Consider the following 19,173-nt stretch of genomic DNA (forward strand, 5'->3'; position numbering starts at 1 on the left):
TATACGAAAGTGCTTTCTAAGCTAAGACGCTGAACAAAAGAGGCAAAGGGGCAACTGTTCGGGTTTAATCGCTCCTTTTATTACTTTATTAGTGGGAACATTATGCAGTCTGCTGGGTGCTCCCCCGGTTGGCTCAGGGGAGTAAGCGGCGGTTCACACCCACCAGCTGCTCCGCGAGAGAAAGACGAGGCTGTCTGCTCCCATAAACATTCACTCTCAGAAACCCTGCATAGGGTCGCTGTCACCAAAGCAAACTCACTGCTATGGAGTCGATGGCATCCACAGCGACCCTACAGGACAGGGTAGAACCCTGTGGGTTTCCGAGACTGGAACTGTTGACGCAAGGAAAAAGCCCACCTTTCTCCCGCGGAGCTGCTGGTGGGTTTGAACTGAGACCTTGCGGGTTGCAGCCCCACGCATAACCTCGACACCACCAGGGCTCCCTGCAGGCTCGTTCGCCAAGACTCAGCATCCACCTGCTGGCAGTGGGTTTGCGGGTTTTCGTTTTCTCCACGCTTCAATCCCTAAATTATATTAAACTGGCCTCTATCGAGTGATAATTTATCCACCAGGATTCTTAATTCCCTTCATTTCACGCGCCAACCCCCACGACTCGCTTGCATTGTTTAAGCTGAGCGGCTGGAATCAGACCTCTCCAAACCGGAACCGAAGGAAGCTGCGCGGACAGAAAGGAAGGGACTTAGAACGTCCCCAGCCGCGGGGGCGCATGCGCACGTTCCCGACGGAACGTTCGTGCGGCCGCTCGGCGCGCGTCGGGGGCGGGTTTCCGTGACGGACTGCGGACGGGTGCCGGGAGGGCTCTTGCGGAAGTCCGTGCGCCATTGAGAGGCCACAGCCGCCGCTCAGTGCCCTTGCTCCCGAGCACCTGGCCCTGGGTCATTCCTGGAGCAGGAGCAGGACGGGCCGACCGCAGGGCTCCCGCGTGGCCGTCCCGGCGCCTGCGTAAACCTCCCGCTGCGGGATGTGGCGGCTTCGCCGGGCCGCTGTGGCCTGGTGAGTGTGGGCCCAGGCCGGGCCCCGTTAGTTCTGGGGATACCAGAGAGCGGACCCGCTCTCTCGAGAACGTGTTCTGGACTCTGAGGCCGGGGCCAGGGCAGTTCGAGGGGTGCGGGGTGTTTTGGAGCGTGCGGGGCACTCCTGAGTTAGCTTGCATGCGGCGCCGGCTCCGGAGCCGGCCTCCACCCGGTGCCTGTCACACTCCTGGATTATTCTGATGCGGGCACCTCGTAGGTTTGTCCCGCCTGTAATCTCCCTTTTGTCGCTGCCCTTTCACCCTTCTGCCTTCGCCGGTACCTCTGCTTCTCGCTCTGCAGTCTCTGATTCTATCCAAGTGCCACCCGCTAGCCTTTTCTAAACGCTCGTTTTTTGTCTTTTCTTTTTCCTTCATGCCTGTGTGCAATACTTCTGTACGGAACTGGCACTTTCCTCAGTCCTCCGAGGGGAGGTGACTGGGAGTCCGAACGGGAGCGGTGGCGGCTTCCGCATCTCTCCTGGGCGTTCAGGGAGAGTTGGTTTGGCTTGCACTGTGACAACACCCCCCCGCAATCACTCCCTGTTGTCTTGGCCTCGTTTAATTCTAAATATTTTTAAAACACAGAAAATGCTCTAGGCTTTTCTGACACTTAGACTTTATCTTTTTGCATACTTGTCTTCGGGTAGCTTTACATAGCTTCCATTTCTCCTTGTCGCAGGCATTTGGTACTAAGTGTAACAAATCAAGCACAGTTGTGGGGTGGGGGGTGTTTTACCAGAGTTATTCTCCCAGGGGTCCACAAACTTTTTTTTAACAGGGGGCCAGTTCACTGTCCCTCAGACCGTTGGAGGGTCAGACTATAGTTTATAAAAAACTATGAACACATTCCTGTGCACACTGGAGGAGTCAGCTGCTAAGCAGGACAGGTAACAGCGGCAAAAACACCCGTGCGCCGGATAAATGACCTCGGCGGGCCACATGTGGCCCGCGGGCCGTAGTTTGAGGACGCTGGGGCCACGCCTGAACTTTTTAAATCGTGATTTATTTTTTTTCTGGACACTTGGCATACCATCATGCCATAGTTATAATATTAGTTATTTAAGTTTGGAAGACAGGCTGATTTATAATTGATGCTATTTGTTTATACAAGTGGGTGTGGCTGGACTAAAAACATTTTACTTGAATAGAGGTCATGACTTGAAAATCTCTCATGCTGATCTACTGCACTGTTTAGTTACCAGTAGGAATGATGATGTGGGTGGTCCAAAGCTGCAGGGTCTGGAAACTAACATTTGCTTCATTTCCTCAACTGTTGTAAAGGAATACTGTTTACAGCCTTAAACTTGTAACAAATGACACCCTAGACATTTTTGACACAGCGAAAAGCCTAATACATGTGAGAAGACCAACTGTCATATGGTGCAATAAATATTTGAGTTATATTATTGAAAAAACACATTTTGGAAAACAGTTTCTAGATTTAGAGAGCTTAGGTGATAGATGATTTCTGGAAAAATAAAATCCCTGTTTTAATTCACATTTGATGTTTAGTTTGAATAGAGAAGCTTATCTTCAAAATCTGTTTTCTTTAAACAAAGCATGTCTACATTTTCTTCTGGCAGCCATTGTGGTTGATGGGAACTCACATGCTAAATCTGATTACCTCCCCCCATGGTTGTTTTTTCATTATTAGTTTGCATAATTTTGTATCTTCTTTTTTTTTAAGATCATTTTACTTGGGGCTCCTACAATTCTTACCGCAATCCATACATACATACATTGTGTCAAGCACATTTGTACATTTGTTGCCATCATCATTCTCAAAACATTTGCTTTCTACTTGAACCTTTAATATCAGCTCCTCATTTTTCCCCTTCCCTCCCCCTCCCTAAGGAACCCTTCATAATTCATAAATTATTATTATTTTGTCATTTTACACTGTCCTACGTGTCCCTTCACCCACTTTTCTGTTGTCCGTCCCCCAGGGAGGAGGTTATATGTAGATTATTGTAATCGGTTCCCCCTTTCTACCCCACCTTCCCTCCACCCTCCAGGTATTGCCGCTCTTACCACTGGTCCTGAAGGGATTATCCGCCCTGGATTCCCTGTGTTTCCAGTTCCTATCTGTACCAGTGTATATCTTCTGGTCTAGCCAGATTGTAAGGTAGAATTGGCATCTTGATAGTGTGGGAGGAAGCATTTAAGAACTTGAGGAAAGTTATATGTTTCATCATTGCTACCCTGTACTCTGACTGGCTCATCTCCTCCACAACCCTTCAGTAAGGGAGTGTCCAGTTGCCTACAGATGGGCTTTGAGTCTCCACTCTGCACTCACCCTCATTTACAATGATATGATTTTTTGTGATGCCTGATACCTCATCCCTTCGACACCTCATGATCATACAGGCTGGTGTGCTTCTTGCATGTGGGCTTTGTTGCTTCTCATCTAGATGGCTGCTTATTTACCTTCAAGCCTTTAAGACCCCAGGTGCTATATCTTTTGGTAGCCAGGCACCATCAGCTTTCTTCACCACATTTGGTTATGCATCTGTTTGTCTTCAGTGATCATATCGGGAAGGTGGGCACCCACTGGGGCAATGTAACTGAGAGAAATTACTGAAACCCAAATGAAGGCTGAGCATGATAGTGGGACATTGAGGAACGTAAAAGGAAATAGAGGAAAGAACTAGGAGACAGAGGGTATTTATAGAATTATAGAGGTCTAAACACAGGCATGTACATATGTAAATATATTTATATAGGATGGTGGGGAAATAGATCTATATGCATATATTTATAGGTTTACTATTAAGGCAGCAGATGGAAGTTGGACCTCCACCCAAGTACTACTCAATGCAAGAACACGTTCTTTCTATTAAATTGACATTCCATGATGCACATCTTCCTGACACAATCGCTAAAGGCAAATGTGTTTTTAAGCAAATGTGGTGAAGAAAGCTGATGGTGCTCGACTATCAAAAGATATAGTGTCTGGGGTCTTAAAGGCTTGCAGGTAAACAAGCGGCCATCTAACTCAGAAGCAACAAAGCCCACATGGAAGAAGCACACCGGCCTGTGTGACCATGAGATGTCGAAGGGACCAGGTATCAGACATCCCCAACAACGGTTTTATGGGCATATAGTTCACATATACAATTCATTAATTCATTCACATCAAGAAGTGTACAATTCGTCTCCACATCAAGTTTTAGAACATTTTTTTCTTTCTTGTACTTATTGCTTAATAGCTCCCCATTTTCTCCCAAACTCCCCTGCCATGCCTTGAGAAACCATTAATCCAGTTACTGTCTCTAGATTTATTTATCCTGGATTTCATATACAGAAAAACATTTTTTTATAAAAACAACAGAAGGTAAAACAGATGAAAAACTTCAGTTGAAAGCAGAAGATATTAAAAACTAGAGCAATTTAGATAGATGTAGAAATTTAGGGAACTCAAATGATAAGGGTGCTAAATTTTAGCTTAAATCTGATTTTTATGTAGTTTTACTAATTTTTTTCCATTACTGGATATGTTCCATATCTTTCTGCTTTATCTGTTATCTTACATTTTCAAGGCATTATTCAGATACAGCTCTCCCCACCTGTACCCCCCACACCCCCCACTCCCTGGTTTGGCAATAGTGGCTTCTCCATTTGAAAGGTTACTGTGTTCTTAAGGACTCCTGGTGGCCACTGTCAGGTTGGGCTGCTAACTTCAAGGTTGACTGTTCACACCCAACAGCTGGTCTCTGGAAAAGGATGGGCCTGTCTGATCCCTCAAAGAACCATAGAAACCCTAAATAGGCTCCTGTGAGTTAGGACCTACTTGATCGTGGGTTTGGGCATTTTTGTTTATTTGCCTGTTTGGTATCTTCCTTCAACTCTGGAAAAATGTCTACATGTTTAATTGTCTTTTTTCATCTTTTTCTGTCTAAATACACATTCAGTGAATATTGGTCCCATTAAATTGATCCTGTACGCCTGATTTCCATAATTTTAAAAATATGCGTACGTACTAAATGTATTTGTTTTTTTTAAAAAATATGCATATGTACTAAATGTATTTGTTTTTTAGGTTGTGTACTTGCATTTCTGCCTAGTAAATATACCCTAATATGATCTTAAAGATTGGAAGACAAAGAAATTGTGTCTAGAAACTTTAATATTTCCTTCCTTTTGCCCGGTGGGGTATTTTTTTTAGGCGGGAGCTGGGGCTTCCCCTGGGGAACCTCTCTCTTTGCAAAAATGCTGTGCAGAGCAGAGGGTGGGCACCCTCTCTTCACAATAATACCCAAACCAAACTCAACTGCCTTGGAGTCATGCCTTTTCATGGAGAATTAGCCCAAAGCCAATTCCTGTGAGGTTGAGGTCAGACATGTTCCCACCCTCCAAGCTCCTTTGCCATTTCTCACACCAAATGCCCCTCTCACTGGCACACCTTTAATCCTGGGTTAATTGTAGTGCCCACACAGAACTCACAATACTCAAAGTCATGGGGATTTTAGGGGAGCTAATGGCTTACAATTCAGGATAAAAAATGCTCAAGACGGTTATTCTAGTCAAGACAGTCTCTTCTCAACTGTGCCCACAGACATGCAGCTCAATGATCGTTGGCCACACATCCCCTTAGCCTCTGCTCAGATAATGTTGCAGAGTCATTTCAGGGTGCTGATAAAAGCCCAGAGGGCCCCCATTCTGACAGAAGCCTCAGCCTAAAGGCACTCAGCTCTGACTCCAAGAATCAGCAAACCTAGCTCCCCAATTAAATGCCTGGAGGCAACCTACACTGCCAGCAAGCCTCTTCCTCAGAGGTTCTCCGCTTTACTTGCTCTGCTGCCAGAAGTTCACCACTCTGTCTCGGGCTCGGGGTTTGGGTTCTGCAGCTGTCACTGTCCTGCCACTTTCCTGGTGTCATAGTCCCTGCATCTTGAAGTCAGTGAGCACAGAATCGTGGGATCCAAATGGCATGTTCCATCTGTAAAGACGACTTGAGGCACAGGATGAGTGAGAGGTAAACTGAGGCATGGGGAGATGAACAAAGACAGTTGACAAGATAAAGGGACAGCAGAAACAAATAGCTTTATTAGGGGGAAGCTTCTGGGCAAAGCCCCATGGTCTAGCAAGTAGCCCAGGGGAATTGCGGGCTTTGTTTAGCGCCCGGAGGAGAAGGGAGGTTTGTGCTGCAGCAAAAAGGTTTATGGTCTAGGATGTCAGCAGTGAGGTTTATGGCCTAGGAGGACACCAGTAAGGTTTACAGCCCAGGATGCAGTTTATCAGCTTTAGCACGCAGGTGTCCGGTTATCGGGTGTCAGGCATCTCTGGTGCCATCTCTTGGTCTCCTCATTCCAGGGGGCAGCTGCTGACCTCCGGGGATGTGCAGGGAATTGGGGCCCTAACCTGCCTCTGCTCAGTGCATACACCATCCTGTCTCATCTCTCTTCATAATATTGAGACCCCGCTTTCAGCTTCTGAGTTGGTTTATTTTATACCTTGTAGGATGACAAAATTGAGCATTCACTCCATTGGAGTTCAAGGTTTTGCAATCACAATGAACCATGTTGACAAGCTCTCACAGTATCTACAGCATCTTATCCCACTTTCTCTTACTCAGGCCTATCAGGAGAAAGCCGTTTGGTAGGCGTTAACAAAGAATATGGCTAGAGGAGGCATATTAGGTAATTTAGCACATCACACTGTGTCATTTAACTCTACTCTTGTGTTGTCCACCTCTTCCTTGTGTTCTAGGGGAGCCCTGGGGGGACTCCCTGTCAGACTGCTAACTACAAGAGCAAGCAGTGCAAGCTCATCAGCTGCTGCAGGGGTGAGAGATAAAGAAGTCTGCCCTTAAAAAGACTCACGGTCTCAGTGCCCTGGGTAGTGCTACTCTGAGTCACAGTCAACTTGGTAGCAGCAAGTTTGCCTTGAGTTTTGTGTTCTAAGTTCTGGGGAGTTTTCTCAATTAGTTTTCTGACCTTGCTGTTTTGTCACTGTAGCTTTAACTCCCATGAGCTTAAACAAAACAAAAACTTATTAAACTCTTAACAATATACTTAAATCTGTAAATTGTGTATTGTTGTATTGATATTTTTGAATAATTATTTGCTTTAATATCTTCAGCAGTCCTCTTGAGAATTCAAGTAAAACGTTCATATCTTAGCTTTATCTGGGGTAGTAGTGGTTTTGTTGTTTATTTTGGTCTTCATCTTATGAACTGCTGCCTTTCTATAAAAGTCTGATTATGTACTCGCTGACGTAGTGCACTGCATTGGCTGCTGACTGGAAACCACCAGCCGCTCCCTGGGAGAAGGATGAAAGCTTTCTACGCCTGTAAAGAGTTACAGTCTTGGAAACCCGCAGGAGCAGTTCTACCCTGTCCTATAGGGTCACTGTGGCGGAGCATTGACTCGATGGCAGTAAATTTGGGTTTTCTTTGGTTTAGTCATTGATACAAATCCACCATATATCTTACCACTGAGTGAAATAGTTGAGCACGTTCTAGCTAGCAGACTTCACTTGAGAGTTTCAGGGAATGGCCAAGGGAACTAAGCTTGTTAAGATACCAAAATTGCTCTAGGCACACACACGCATGTGCGCAAATCCTAACTCTTCCCTGACGATTACTCTATAGGGGGCAAGTAGTACTAGCTATTTCACTCTACTGAATTAAAATAGAGGAAGTTGAGGCAAACAACCTCTCCCCAAATGGTGTGTAATTAAGTCTTGGCTTATTCTCTCCTTCCTGTTTCTCAGAAGGCTCAAGCAAAAGCCGCTCCCGTGTAAACTTGGATCCTCTAGAGCCGCATCTTGATCTGGAGTGATTCTTGGGAGTATTTCCCCAAATGTTAGGATTGTGCTTCGGTCGATTACTCTTCCAGGGCGTGACGTATGAAATAGTCAACTGCCATACACCCTGCCCTGGCCCCCAGCCATTGCAGCCACCTGTGTGGAAATAGGACTTTCAGAGGTTTCAAGGTAAAATAAGGAAGAAACTAGTGAAGAGCAAAGACATTTTGGGATGTAGCCACATAGAACTAGCACCCCAACTAGTTGGGGATCTATTTGGTGTCACCCTTCGGAAAAAGCAAATGCAGCTGACTATGTGGGGATTTCAGGACTGTGCAGCCTTAGCACAGGCGTGGAGTGTGTTGTCAGGTGCCGTGGAGCCCCTTCTGACTCGTGCCACCTTAGGGGTGTCAAAGGGGAAATGGTCCGTAGAGTTGTCAAGGCTCTGACTTTCAGGGAGCAGATTGCCAGGCCTTTCTTCAGAGGTACCTCTTGATGCTTCAGAACCACCAACTTCTGTTGAAAGATTGTTCCGCCTTTGGCCATTTGCAACTCCTAAGGACTAGGTACATTTGCCCATAAGCCCTCTTAGTAGCTGGGATGAGGAAACGTTTGAGCGTTTGACCTGTGGGTCCTGAATTGGCAAGAGTGAGCATTCCAAAAGGAGGGACTAGTCTTTAATGGGAGGATGCGCATTTACTGGAAATCACTGTCTCCTTCCACACACATCTCCTTATTTTGGTTTCTTTCCTCTTTATTGACTCTTTATTTTTTACTTTACAGTTATTTATTCTAGGAAATTTTCACCGACAACCTTTATACCTAAAGATCACCTCTTTTTCTCTCACCTCCTGTTCTGCCCTGACTATTTTCACAAGGAGCCCTTCTCGTACAAGGGTTAGGTGCTTGGCTGTTAACTGAAAGGCTCGGGTATTGAAGGCACCAGCTGTGCCACAAGAGAAAGATCCGGAGATGGAGCTGCTGGAAGATGATCGCCTGGGAAGCCCCAGGCAGCAGTTCTCGTTGGCCGTACTGGGCCCTGTTCATGGGAGTCAGCTCAGCCTCGTACACCAAGTTCCTTGGGCTTGGGAGCATTTGTTGCCTGTTAATTTTTTTGGCTGTGAGTGCAGTGGTTACAGACAGATTTGATGTGTGTTGCTTCTTAAGTATACTGAGTTTGAGGTCAAGGGCCCTGGGTGCTACACACCATCTGCGCTCAGTTGCTTAGCTGAAGGTTGGCAGTTCTAGCCCCTCTGTAGGAGAAACGGCTGGCAATCTGCTTTCATGTATATAGAGTACAGCCGAGAAAGGAAGATCTATGGGACAATTGAAGCTACTCAATAGCGGTGGGTTTGACTGGTTTTATTTTGGTTTGAGTTTGAGGTACAGAGAATCTAATCTCTTGGTTAATAAATGAAGACAAGCTTAATTTTTATATGATGGGGAAATTATATTTTATATTGGTGGAAGAAATTGGAGAACATGTACATGTATACCAACTTGTGTGTGTAGTAAAAACAGACATAGACATGCAAGTGGAACCGGGTTTGAACATACAGGTTTGACAAGATTTTTCCACATATGTATTTATATGTACTGAACATAGAGCCTTGAGTGTAATGGAACATACAAGGGCAAGGTTAAGAAAGCCTCTTAACAATAAACAAAACTTGAGGGAATGAATTGCCGAGCCTGGCAAAGCGGGTGTCTCTGGACCAAGTGTTGAGAGGCATCAAAGTCAATTAGACAACCTAGCCCAGAGAGGTAATGTTCTACACAAAATTTTGACAAGGAACCACGAGTGTCTTAAACACTTGTAAGTGGTAATCTAAGGTGCAGCTACTGGTCTCTTGTCCAGAGGCGAGGAGAGTGAGGAAAACCTGCAGCATGAAATGTACCAGTGGACTGCTGGGCTGCACAGCCACCAGTCTCACCACCAGAAGAAGGAGCGCGCCCGGCTGCCAACACTAACTAACCCCTGTGAACGCGTTCACCCCTGTGAACGGGATCAGTCATCCTGGATTGAATGCGAGAACAGTGGAACAAACCTCAAAATCATACAAAAGACCGGGCTGCTAATCTGCTAGAGACTGGTGGAGCCCAAGCCTACTGCCCTTAAAGACCTGTGAAGCCTGGAACTGAACTTACCCCTGGGGCTGAACTTTCAGTCAAACATTAGAAAGGCCTGTAAGGGAAACACTTAACACCGGGGAGATGCATTCTTTTCAGGACAGCCAACCATAGGAGAGTCACAGTAGGTGTGGTGTAGAAAGGGAGAGACAGAAGGGCCCGAGGAAATGGTTCACCCACAACACATTGGAAGAGTAATGTTTAGTTGTGGGGATTGCAGTCAGTGTCGCAAGACAAAATGTGTATGAAGTGTTGAAACCAATTTTCTCTAGGCGTTCACTCATATAACAACGAAAAGTTGATAGGAAAAAAAAATGTGAAAGCCAAACCTTGGAAAGACAGAAACTTCTCAGAAAAGGAAAACACAAAATCCTTTCCAAAGAATAAAAATGAACCTGTCAAAGGCAGCAAACCTGCTGCTGTGAGACCAGGACACGAAGCAGCACTGTGCTATCTGGCTACCACCCACTAACCAAACCCCACTGCCCCAGTCTCTTCTTATATACAGACACTACCTTGTGCACACTGCCAGGTCCTGCACTGCGCCCACAATCGTCGTTCGGTTTGAGCCCATTGTTGCAGCCGCTGTGTCATTCCATCTCACCGAGCTCCGTTCTCTTTTTCCCTGCCCCTCTTCCAACCACAGTGTCCTTACCCAAGGACTGATCTCTGAGACAAAGGTTTCCCATTCTCACGCCTACAGAATATTCTGAATACTTCATCCAAGATCCTGCTGACCACAATACAAGGTATCTGAGGCTATAAATCCTAATGGGAGCAGGCAGCCTCGTCTTTCTCCCATGGAATAGCTGATAGGTTTCAACTTTGGCTGTTAGTTCAATTCATACCTGATGGCACCACCAGGTTCTCAGAGGTTTCCCCTGTAAAAAAGTGCTTGCTTTGCCCAGTTTTAAGGATAGATTTCTATGACACTACTATGCTCTTCAGCCATCACTTATGAAACGGAAATAGTACTCAGTAAGCACTAACTTCCCATCACGCTCAACCCCCCTGTTAAATGTTTGCGTCTTTGCATTTGCCTGTTCTAGATATTTCCTATCAATGGCGTCAAATATTTGTCTCGTGTCTGACTGCTTTCACTCAGCGTGTTGCTTTCAGTGTTCATTCATGTCAGTGTATCTAGAACTTCATTGTTCTTTCTGACTGAATTACCTTTCACTGTCAGACCACATGTTGTTTATCTGCCTTCTGTTGCGGGAACACTGGCTTGTTTCCCCACCTGTCCCTATTGTGAATAATGCTGTGATGAACATTTGCATAGGAACAGCTGTTGAATAGCTTTTACAAACAAAGTACAGGTTTTTGTGGCCAGAAGTGACATTCACAGGTAGAATTGCAAATGAGCTCCATGCTGAAACAGTCGTGTGACTGTTCTCCATCACATGAAGTCCTGATTCCCTTAGGGGTCCTGAGTTGGAAGACGGCTCCATGGTCTTGAATCAGAGCAAGGCCCAGTGTCATCCCGGGCTTCCCGGGCAGGTGGCCTCTACTCTGGAGTGCCGCTTGTCTGCAGCCACTGTTCTTTCTGCACCTGCTGCTTCCACCCACCCCGCCCCCACTCAGCACTCACTGTCCGCCCACCTGAGTTCCAGTCTCTCCTGCAGCTTAAAGAATGAAGTTTGTAAACAGGATGCTTATCTTTCTGGGTCCTTCTGGGAAGAATGGTAGCATTGGTGAAAATGTTGAGCCGGATGCCTGCCATTTAGTAGGAACCTAAAAGATGCTTCTCCCTACCATCCTTACGTTGTTGTTGGCGTGCTCTCTGAATCCTTTTTCTTGAGAGGCTTACAGGTCCATGTACTTCAGTGAACTCATGGTTCATAACATAGAAAAGGGCCTGTCTATAGTACGCAAGCCAAACTCCCTCCCATCCAGTCAATTCCGAGTCTTAGCGACCTGACAGGACGGCATAGGACTGCCCCTGTCCAGTTGAGTAAGATAACCAAGCACGAGGTTGGCGGCCTGTATTCACTCCCTACTAACAGAGGGACTCTTGTAGAACTCAGACAATACTGGTACTTCTACATTCTCTCTTCTTTCCAAGCTTGTTTTGCTACTTTCATTTCGTGAGCAACATGACATGTGGGGTATTGGAGGTTTCCCTTCAAGTTCCATTCCCGGGCGGTGCAAGGAATATAATTTAAGCAGGAAATATAAGTTGCTGAGACATTTTGTACCGGAAAGAAAAAATGCATGCCTTTAAAAATAACTCTTAACCTGTTCTTTTTTTCCAGTAGTAATTCCTTAGTCCTGGACCCTAGCTCACAAGAGAATGAATGAGCTTGCAGGTTGCTGAGTTCCAAAGCCGATGTTAGAGTCCCCCAGTACTCCTCTCAGTGGGGCGTGGAGAAGCTGTGTCTCTGTGTGGCACGTTTCGCACCTGTACTAGAGAACAGTAGTTCTTGCCTTCCGAGGCTGTCAGTGGGATAAATGAGCAGTGCCTGGCAGCCTGGCACGTAGTAGTAAATGGTTAGAACATCTGCGCTCTTGATGGCACGCTGTCGTTCACGTGTGCATGCGTGGGTGTCGTCCTGTAGTACATGGGCGTTGTGTCTTCTCTGCATGCACACATACCCTGCCTAATCCTTTTCCTCTACCCGCTTTTCTTCCAGTGAGGTCTGCCAAGCCTTAGTGAAACACAGCTGTGGAGTCAAAGGAAGTTTACCGTTACAGAAACTCCATTTGGTTTCCCGGAGTATTTCTCATTTGCATCATCCCACCTTAAAGCTTCAGAGACCTCAAATAAGGACATCCTTTCAGCCCCTTTCTTCTCTGACTAACCTTCCTTTACGCAAACTGAAGCTGTCTCCAGCTAAATATGCCTACCAGCCCCGCAGACATTTTTGGCCAGCACGGCTAGCTGCAAGGCTCTTGAAGCTTCGATATATCGTACTGGGGTCTGCTGTGGGCGGCGGCTATACGGCCAAAAAGGTGAGTGTAACTTTGCTGCTGGTGTTCCACGTAGTCCAGTCTGCTTTCCTCAAGGCTGTGCACTCTAAGTAAGTAGTGCCGTGGCCTCACGTCCTTTCGTGCAGTGTGTTTAGATACTTGTGTGTTTGTGGTTGCTGTGTAATAAATAGTTTAATGGTGCTAGTAGAAAACTCTTCTGAATCTCGGTTATAATCGTGGGCACTAAAAGCAGCCTGCAGGGGAGGCACTGGGCTGGGATTGGAAACCCTACTTCGTTTTTCAGTTGGCCTTTGGTGCTGTAGGAAGCACAGAGAGTGCAGCAGCTCCCAGGCCACCATCTCCTGGCGGCTCTAGGGTGCATGGACACGGCCTCCTGACCCCAGCTCTCCGCCTTCTGTTCCACAGTATTACCTAAAGCCAGATCATGAAACCTGCTTACAATAGCCATCTATTTTAAGTTTATATTTCCCATATTTAGTTAAGGACTATTTATATATGTTCCAGGATTGTCTGCTAATTTACTTTTAGAGGGACTGAGTCCAATTAACTATGTTTCTTAAATGTTTATCATATATTGCATTGCTCTCGGTAAACTTACATAGTTTAAAATAATGTATCTTTATTTTTCTATGGTGTTCCATGTGTTTGATTAACATACTTTCTTACTTTCTAGACGTTTGATCAGTGGAAAGATATGATACCTGACCTTAGTGACTATAAATGGATCGTGCCTGACATTGTGTGGGAGATTGATGACTATATAGATTTTGGTTTGTATCAGCATCGTTCACATTTTTCTTGTTATTTCCTGAGGGAAGAGACATCATCGTATTGGCATAATTGTAAAACTCATGTATAATGTAGAGCAATTTTATTTTAATGTGAAGGTTGTGGAATGTCAAAGAAAATTCATAAGAAAGAAATTATTTTTGAGCTACCACAAATCTTAGGGACCATTTTCCTTTCATCTTATATGTGTGCGTGGTTACTGTTCCTGTCTCTCAACCAGCCCTGCAGTCATGGTGAGCGCTCACTCCTGCGCCTTGTCTTTTGCTAGCAAACACGGTCTATCAGCCTTGCTGCCCAGCACCGTGTGTCTGCGCACAGCTGACCCGCCATCCACCTCACCAGCTTTGGCTGGGTAATGTGCTTGCGTCAGCTTTTTGGAACCAGCATTCTTAAGATTGTTTGCCTCCAGAGTGATTTCTCACCATCCTCAGCCATTGCTCCCCTTTGAAAATCCCAAGTCCAACCCAAACCTATTGTCATGAAGTCAGTTCTTACTTTTTGCCACCCTCTGACAGATTAGAACGGCCCCATCGGGTTCCCAGGGCATTCCCTGTATTCACTGTGGGAGCAGACTGCCCCTGTGGAGAGGCTGTGGGGCTCAAACTGCTAAGACTTCAGTTACGGCCGAGTGCTTAAACACTGTACTATCAAGAGATGAGGGAGAAAAGTGTCTTTTTTGAATGTGGTTGTCAGTAACTCATGAGGATGATATTTGAAAATATTTTTTGCATGAAATGGTTTTCCTTACATACCTTTTTGGAGAATGTCTCTAATTTCAGAGCTTAGATGTCTGTGGAGGTGGATTCAATTTCGTCACATATTTTTGCACAGCCCTCAGAGATAAGATGTGTGCTTGTGTGAAACACTTTCCACTTTGTTGACACCCATTGTAGTATGTGTGCTGCCAAAGTGAGCTCTGTTTCGACATCCACGTGGAGAGCTTTCCTACATCTCCTGGGACCACAGGGTAAGGGGCGAGGGACGTGATTCTGGAGTTGAGATTGCCGGGCCCGAACTCTGAGCCCTCCAGTCCCATGCTGTGCATTAGGGACAAGTGACTGATGGCCAGTCTCTTATCTGTAAGCAGTGGTCTATCATGGGACTGAGCACGCCAGTCCTGCTAGCACATTAAAGGAGATCGGGTACGTATTCTCACTTTATGACATTTCACTGTGATGCTGAACTTTGGCAAGCTTTTTGCGTGATAGTAAATAATACTAATGTACCCATTTTATGAGGAAACAGCAGAAATAACATTGAAACTTGCCTTGAACTTGTGGCGAATTGTTCATAACTGGTACTGAGTCTGAGGCACTCTCAAACTTGACTGCCGTTGAGTTGATTCTGACCCTAGAAGCCCCTGTGGGTAGAGGTGCCCTGTGCGTTTCTGCTGCTTTCACTCTCGCCGGGAACAGGAAGCCGTCTTTTTCCCGGGGAGTAACTGGTGGTTCCACACTACTGACCTTGAGTTTGTATATTGCCCAGATTTTGTTAAGGACTGGTTACATATGTTCCAGGCTTGCTTGCTAGAGAGAGAGAGAGAGAGAGAGAGAGAGAGAGAGAGTGTGTGTGTGTGGTGTGTGTGTGTGTGTGTGTGTGTGTGGTGTGTGTGTGGTGTGTGCGTGTGTATGTGTGTGGTGTGTGTGTGTGGTGTGTGCGTGTGTGGTGTATGTGTCTGTGTGTATGTGTGCGTGTGCGCGTGTGTGTGGTGTGTGTGTGTGTGTGTGTGTGTGTGTGACTGAGTCCAGTGAACTATGTCCCTGAAACGTTTTTCGCATATTGCAGTTCTCTTAGTAGATTTGCATAGTTTAAAATAGTGCTATCTGTGTTTTCCAGCCCAACACATGGCCCGCTGTGCCAACAGGGCTCTCTTAAGTCCTCTTAGAGACTCTGAAAGGAAGAAGAGAATAACGGAATTCTGTCGTTGAACCTGGAGTAGGATTTTCTCATCTGTATTTATGAACCCAGGCCACGTGCTTCCAAAATACAAAGTTCTTTCACAAAACATTTAACCTGTAAATCCAAGATATCCTTCTAAGCCATATTCCTTTTGAGTTTTTTAAAACTTTCATTCCTTATAGAAAATCATCAAAAAAGCAAATTATTTCTGATATACACAGTGTTTATAATAGAAACATCCAAGTAGCTCATGGAAATACATGTGTGCTGTTTAGTTAAAGCGTAGGTAACTTTTATAATACTCGTTTTTATTTTTTTTGAGAATGTATACTTTTTCTAATCTTCTCCAGAGAAAATCAGAGACGCCCTTCCTAATTCAGAAGACCTCACAAAGTTGATGCCGGATTTTGACAGGATCGTGGAGAGCCTCAGCTTACTGAAGGACTTCTTTACCACAGGTAAGGACCGGTCTCTGCCTTAGCTAACTTGACCAAGTTCAAGAACTACAGAGGAAAAGTACTCAGACATATTCATGCTTTAATTCCCATCTTTTAAATTTTAAATATTATCACAAAGGTACAACAAGTTTAAATGCACTCACGCAAGCACCACGTCACAACATTTCCCTTCATCGTGGTCGTAATCGTTTATCGTCCAATAAAGTAAGAAGGTAGAAGAGCTGACACATCCTTGGCGTTGAGCAGTGAAGGGGAGGCAAAGCCACGTGTCCACGTTCCTGACAACTCGATGAGACCTCCTATGTGCTTGCTTTTCAGAATTGCTTGCAGCCTGTTTGGCGATCTTAAAACAAATGTCATTCAAGTGAGCCCAGTGAGTGAAGTCTAGTAAGACGACTCTTGGCACGTTTGCCCCGGCACTGCCCTGTCATGATAGAAATCTGAGATCTCGGCTTTATTTGTTTGCTCACCCCTATTTCCCCTCTTGCTGATTTTTCACAGGTCACAAATTGGTTAGTGAAATCAGAGAAGCTTCTGATCTACTGCTCTTGTTAGGTGTGTAAACAGACATTTCTGCTGACCTTAACATGCCTTCTGAATGCTGCTAATAAACTAGTTGCGAGTAAAAATTGCAGACCAAATTATGCTGCTGCTTATGTCGAACTTTAAAACTCCAGCACTATATCAGGCAAACTTTCTATTAGGTGGAAATAATAAAAATATTATTTGTGGTAACCTCAAATGTCTAAATATGTATGTGTTGTAGGAGTGGGGCTTTTAAAGATCACAGTTTGCTTAGCCAAGATATGTTCTTGAGTAGCTCCACGTGTTCGTGACAAGTGAAATGAAAAGTAATTTTAGGGCGGCTCATCTGCCTCGTCACAGCTGCGGTCATAAGCAGAGTCTCAGGCTGTGTGTGGCCTGTGACGGCAGTGTTGTAAATGCTCTCTTGGAAAGAAAGCCTTAGCAAAGATTGCCATATTTTTAACTGTACATTTATGAGTATTTTGTTTTGGAAGCCTAAATAGTGTAGCAGTATTTTTCCTAAAACTACACATTGTTTTCTAAAAGTGATTATTTCATGCTTTGGTTATGGGTTGCTCAAAAAATCCATTAATCTTTTAAATGGCATTATTTGGAATGTAGTTTAGACTCCTGATATCATTGGAGAACTTAAAGGATTGAATCTTTATCTTTAAGGTTCACCTGGAGAAACAGCATTTAGAGCAACAGATCATGGACCGGAAAGTGACAAGCTCTATAGAAAGGTAAGTATGAAGGAGAGATCTTCATTACAGGGAGTCTGAAAGGTTTCCCATAAGGTTTCGCCCGCGTGGAAGATTTGAATGTGGTAACATCTGAGGAGCAGCAGCGTCCTAGTGCACACATTGTTACTAATGTGAGTGGAACCACAAGGAGCTAGGGGATCCTTGTAGAAGTGTAATTGGAGAGAGACCCTGATTTCTTCAGGTATGTCTGTGCTGTTGCTAGATATGGGGGGGAAGAGCTGAATTGAGACCACACCAGCAGGCTTCCGTTCTCTAGGACTTCTCGTGCCTGAATTTGCTCTTGGTCATGATGACTCTCCAAGAGATCTACTTAGTAACAGAGACACACACCCACCCATGCACACACACCCACACACAGCCCTCCCCTCCACGCCCCATGCCATTTTTCTAGGGGTTGATATTAGGGGAACTCAATAAATAGATTAATGGAAAATCATTTTGTGAACATTTAAAGCATAAGTATGAAATATATAGCTCTTACATGGAAGATTTTAACACACTAAGGGAAATGATTCTGTGGTTTTTTGGGGAAGTAGGAAGAAGAATAAGTCCTATGTATAGGTCTTCATCTCCTTTAGTTCTTCCATTTTGAGCTTTTTACATGATTGTCTAAATTTTAATTCACTGTATTGCAGTTATTTTCCACTACAGTATAAATTTGTTGAATTATCAATCCAGAACACGAGAAAGCAAAAAATGGCAAAGAAGTTGGCAGCTCTGGGACCATTGCGAGTCAGCTGAAGTGAAGTGCAGGGCTTGATCAGGATACAAGTGTCGGGTTATTTGACGCGAGTCACCTAGCATGAGCTGATGGTCACCAATGGGCCTGAGCCTGGGCTCGCGAGACTTGCATTTGTTCTGGAAAGCTGCAATCAAGGTCTTCTGGGTATTTTCACAATATTTAAAACACCAGTGTCTGCTGAAAGCTCACTGAGCATATGTGGATCTGACCTCACAAGATAACTGCTTGTTTGTCGACACTAGTTATTTATGTCACATTATTCGAATGTTGTGTCAGTCTTCTTTCATTACTGAAAATGAAAGTTTAATAGCATTATTTTATTAGTAAAGGTGGAAAGAATAAAAAACTACAACCATTTATTAATAAATGTTTTTTGTTAATATAATTAGAGCATGTGTCTCCTGGAAGAAAAAATAGTAGAAAGTGCCGTTGGTTTGAACTGAATGATATCCTTGAAAGCCGGAAACTTCTGAATGACATGAAGACAGATCGAGACCTGGTCCAGTGAGCCTATTTTAGTGAGGCTCGTTTGACGTTTAAATAAGCAGATTTCTGTGTATGTCACAATATACAGAGAGGACAAAGTTGTTGAGCCTATCTCCTTTCTTAGAGCCTGTAAGATTGTTGCCTTCGAGTGAAAATTATTTTGCTAAATGAATTATTAGTGTTTCTGCCTTAATATGTTTCTGATTACTTATAAAGATCTCATAGAGAAATCATGAATGTGGTTATTTGGAAAGTAACAAGTACATTTGTAACTTGTAGAACATATTTAAAGGACCTTTTAAAGCCCAAATCCTAGAACGTGCTTTAAAAGCTGATCCATAGCAGTCCACGTTTGAACATGCTGCCCTAATTCTAATCTCTGTGTGTTCATCTGTGTTGTCACTTGTTGCAGAGAGGGTGAAATAATCCCCCCCTTCCCTCTACTCTGGTTTCCACTCACTCTTAAAACGCACCTGCATTTTTACCTACATAATTAAATCTTACCACTTTATTTGAGTTTGCTCTTTCTCTTTAGAAGGCCGTCCAGGTCTGTCACTAATTCTCTGTCCTTGGGGCATGTAGGGTAGTACTGGACTCTTAACAAAGTAAATGCACTGATTGATTTAACTCAGTAGATGAGACCCTAGAGGAAGTAGATTTGGTTGATGT

The 19,173-nt window shown here is 44.6% G+C and overlaps 1 protein-coding gene across 4 annotated transcripts in view; it reads left to right on the forward strand.

Moving 5' to 3' along the window:
• Nucleotides 1-818: 818 nt before the first annotated feature.
• The window catches only part of OPA1 (OPA1 mitochondrial dynamin like GTPase), a 90,339-nt gene continuing 71,984 nt past the window's right edge, over nucleotides 819-19,173 (forward strand). For 2 of the 4 annotated variants that reach the window (XM_075556217.1, XM_075556219.1), the window contains exons 1-6: nucleotides 819-1,014; nucleotides 12,544-12,862; nucleotides 13,515-13,611; nucleotides 15,880-15,987; nucleotides 16,489-16,542; nucleotides 17,188-17,255. In XM_075556217.1, the coding sequence (XP_075412332.1) occupies nucleotides 983-1,014; nucleotides 12,544-12,862; nucleotides 13,515-13,611; nucleotides 15,880-15,987; nucleotides 16,489-16,542; nucleotides 17,188-17,255 (678 nt within the window). In that variant the 5' untranslated portion in view covers nucleotides 819-982. The remainder of the gene's footprint in view (nucleotides 1,015-12,543; nucleotides 12,863-13,514; nucleotides 13,612-15,879; nucleotides 15,988-16,488; nucleotides 16,543-17,187; nucleotides 17,256-19,173) is intronic. The other 2 variants (XM_075556218.1, XM_075556220.1) reach the window with 1 other exon arrangement.

Source organism: Tenrec ecaudatus, chromosome 8 (assembly GCF_050624435.1).
Source record: "Tenrec ecaudatus isolate mTenEca1 chromosome 8, mTenEca1.hap1, whole genome shotgun sequence".
Classification (NCBI taxonomy): Eukaryota; Metazoa; Chordata; class Mammalia; order Afrosoricida; family Tenrecidae; genus Tenrec; species Tenrec ecaudatus.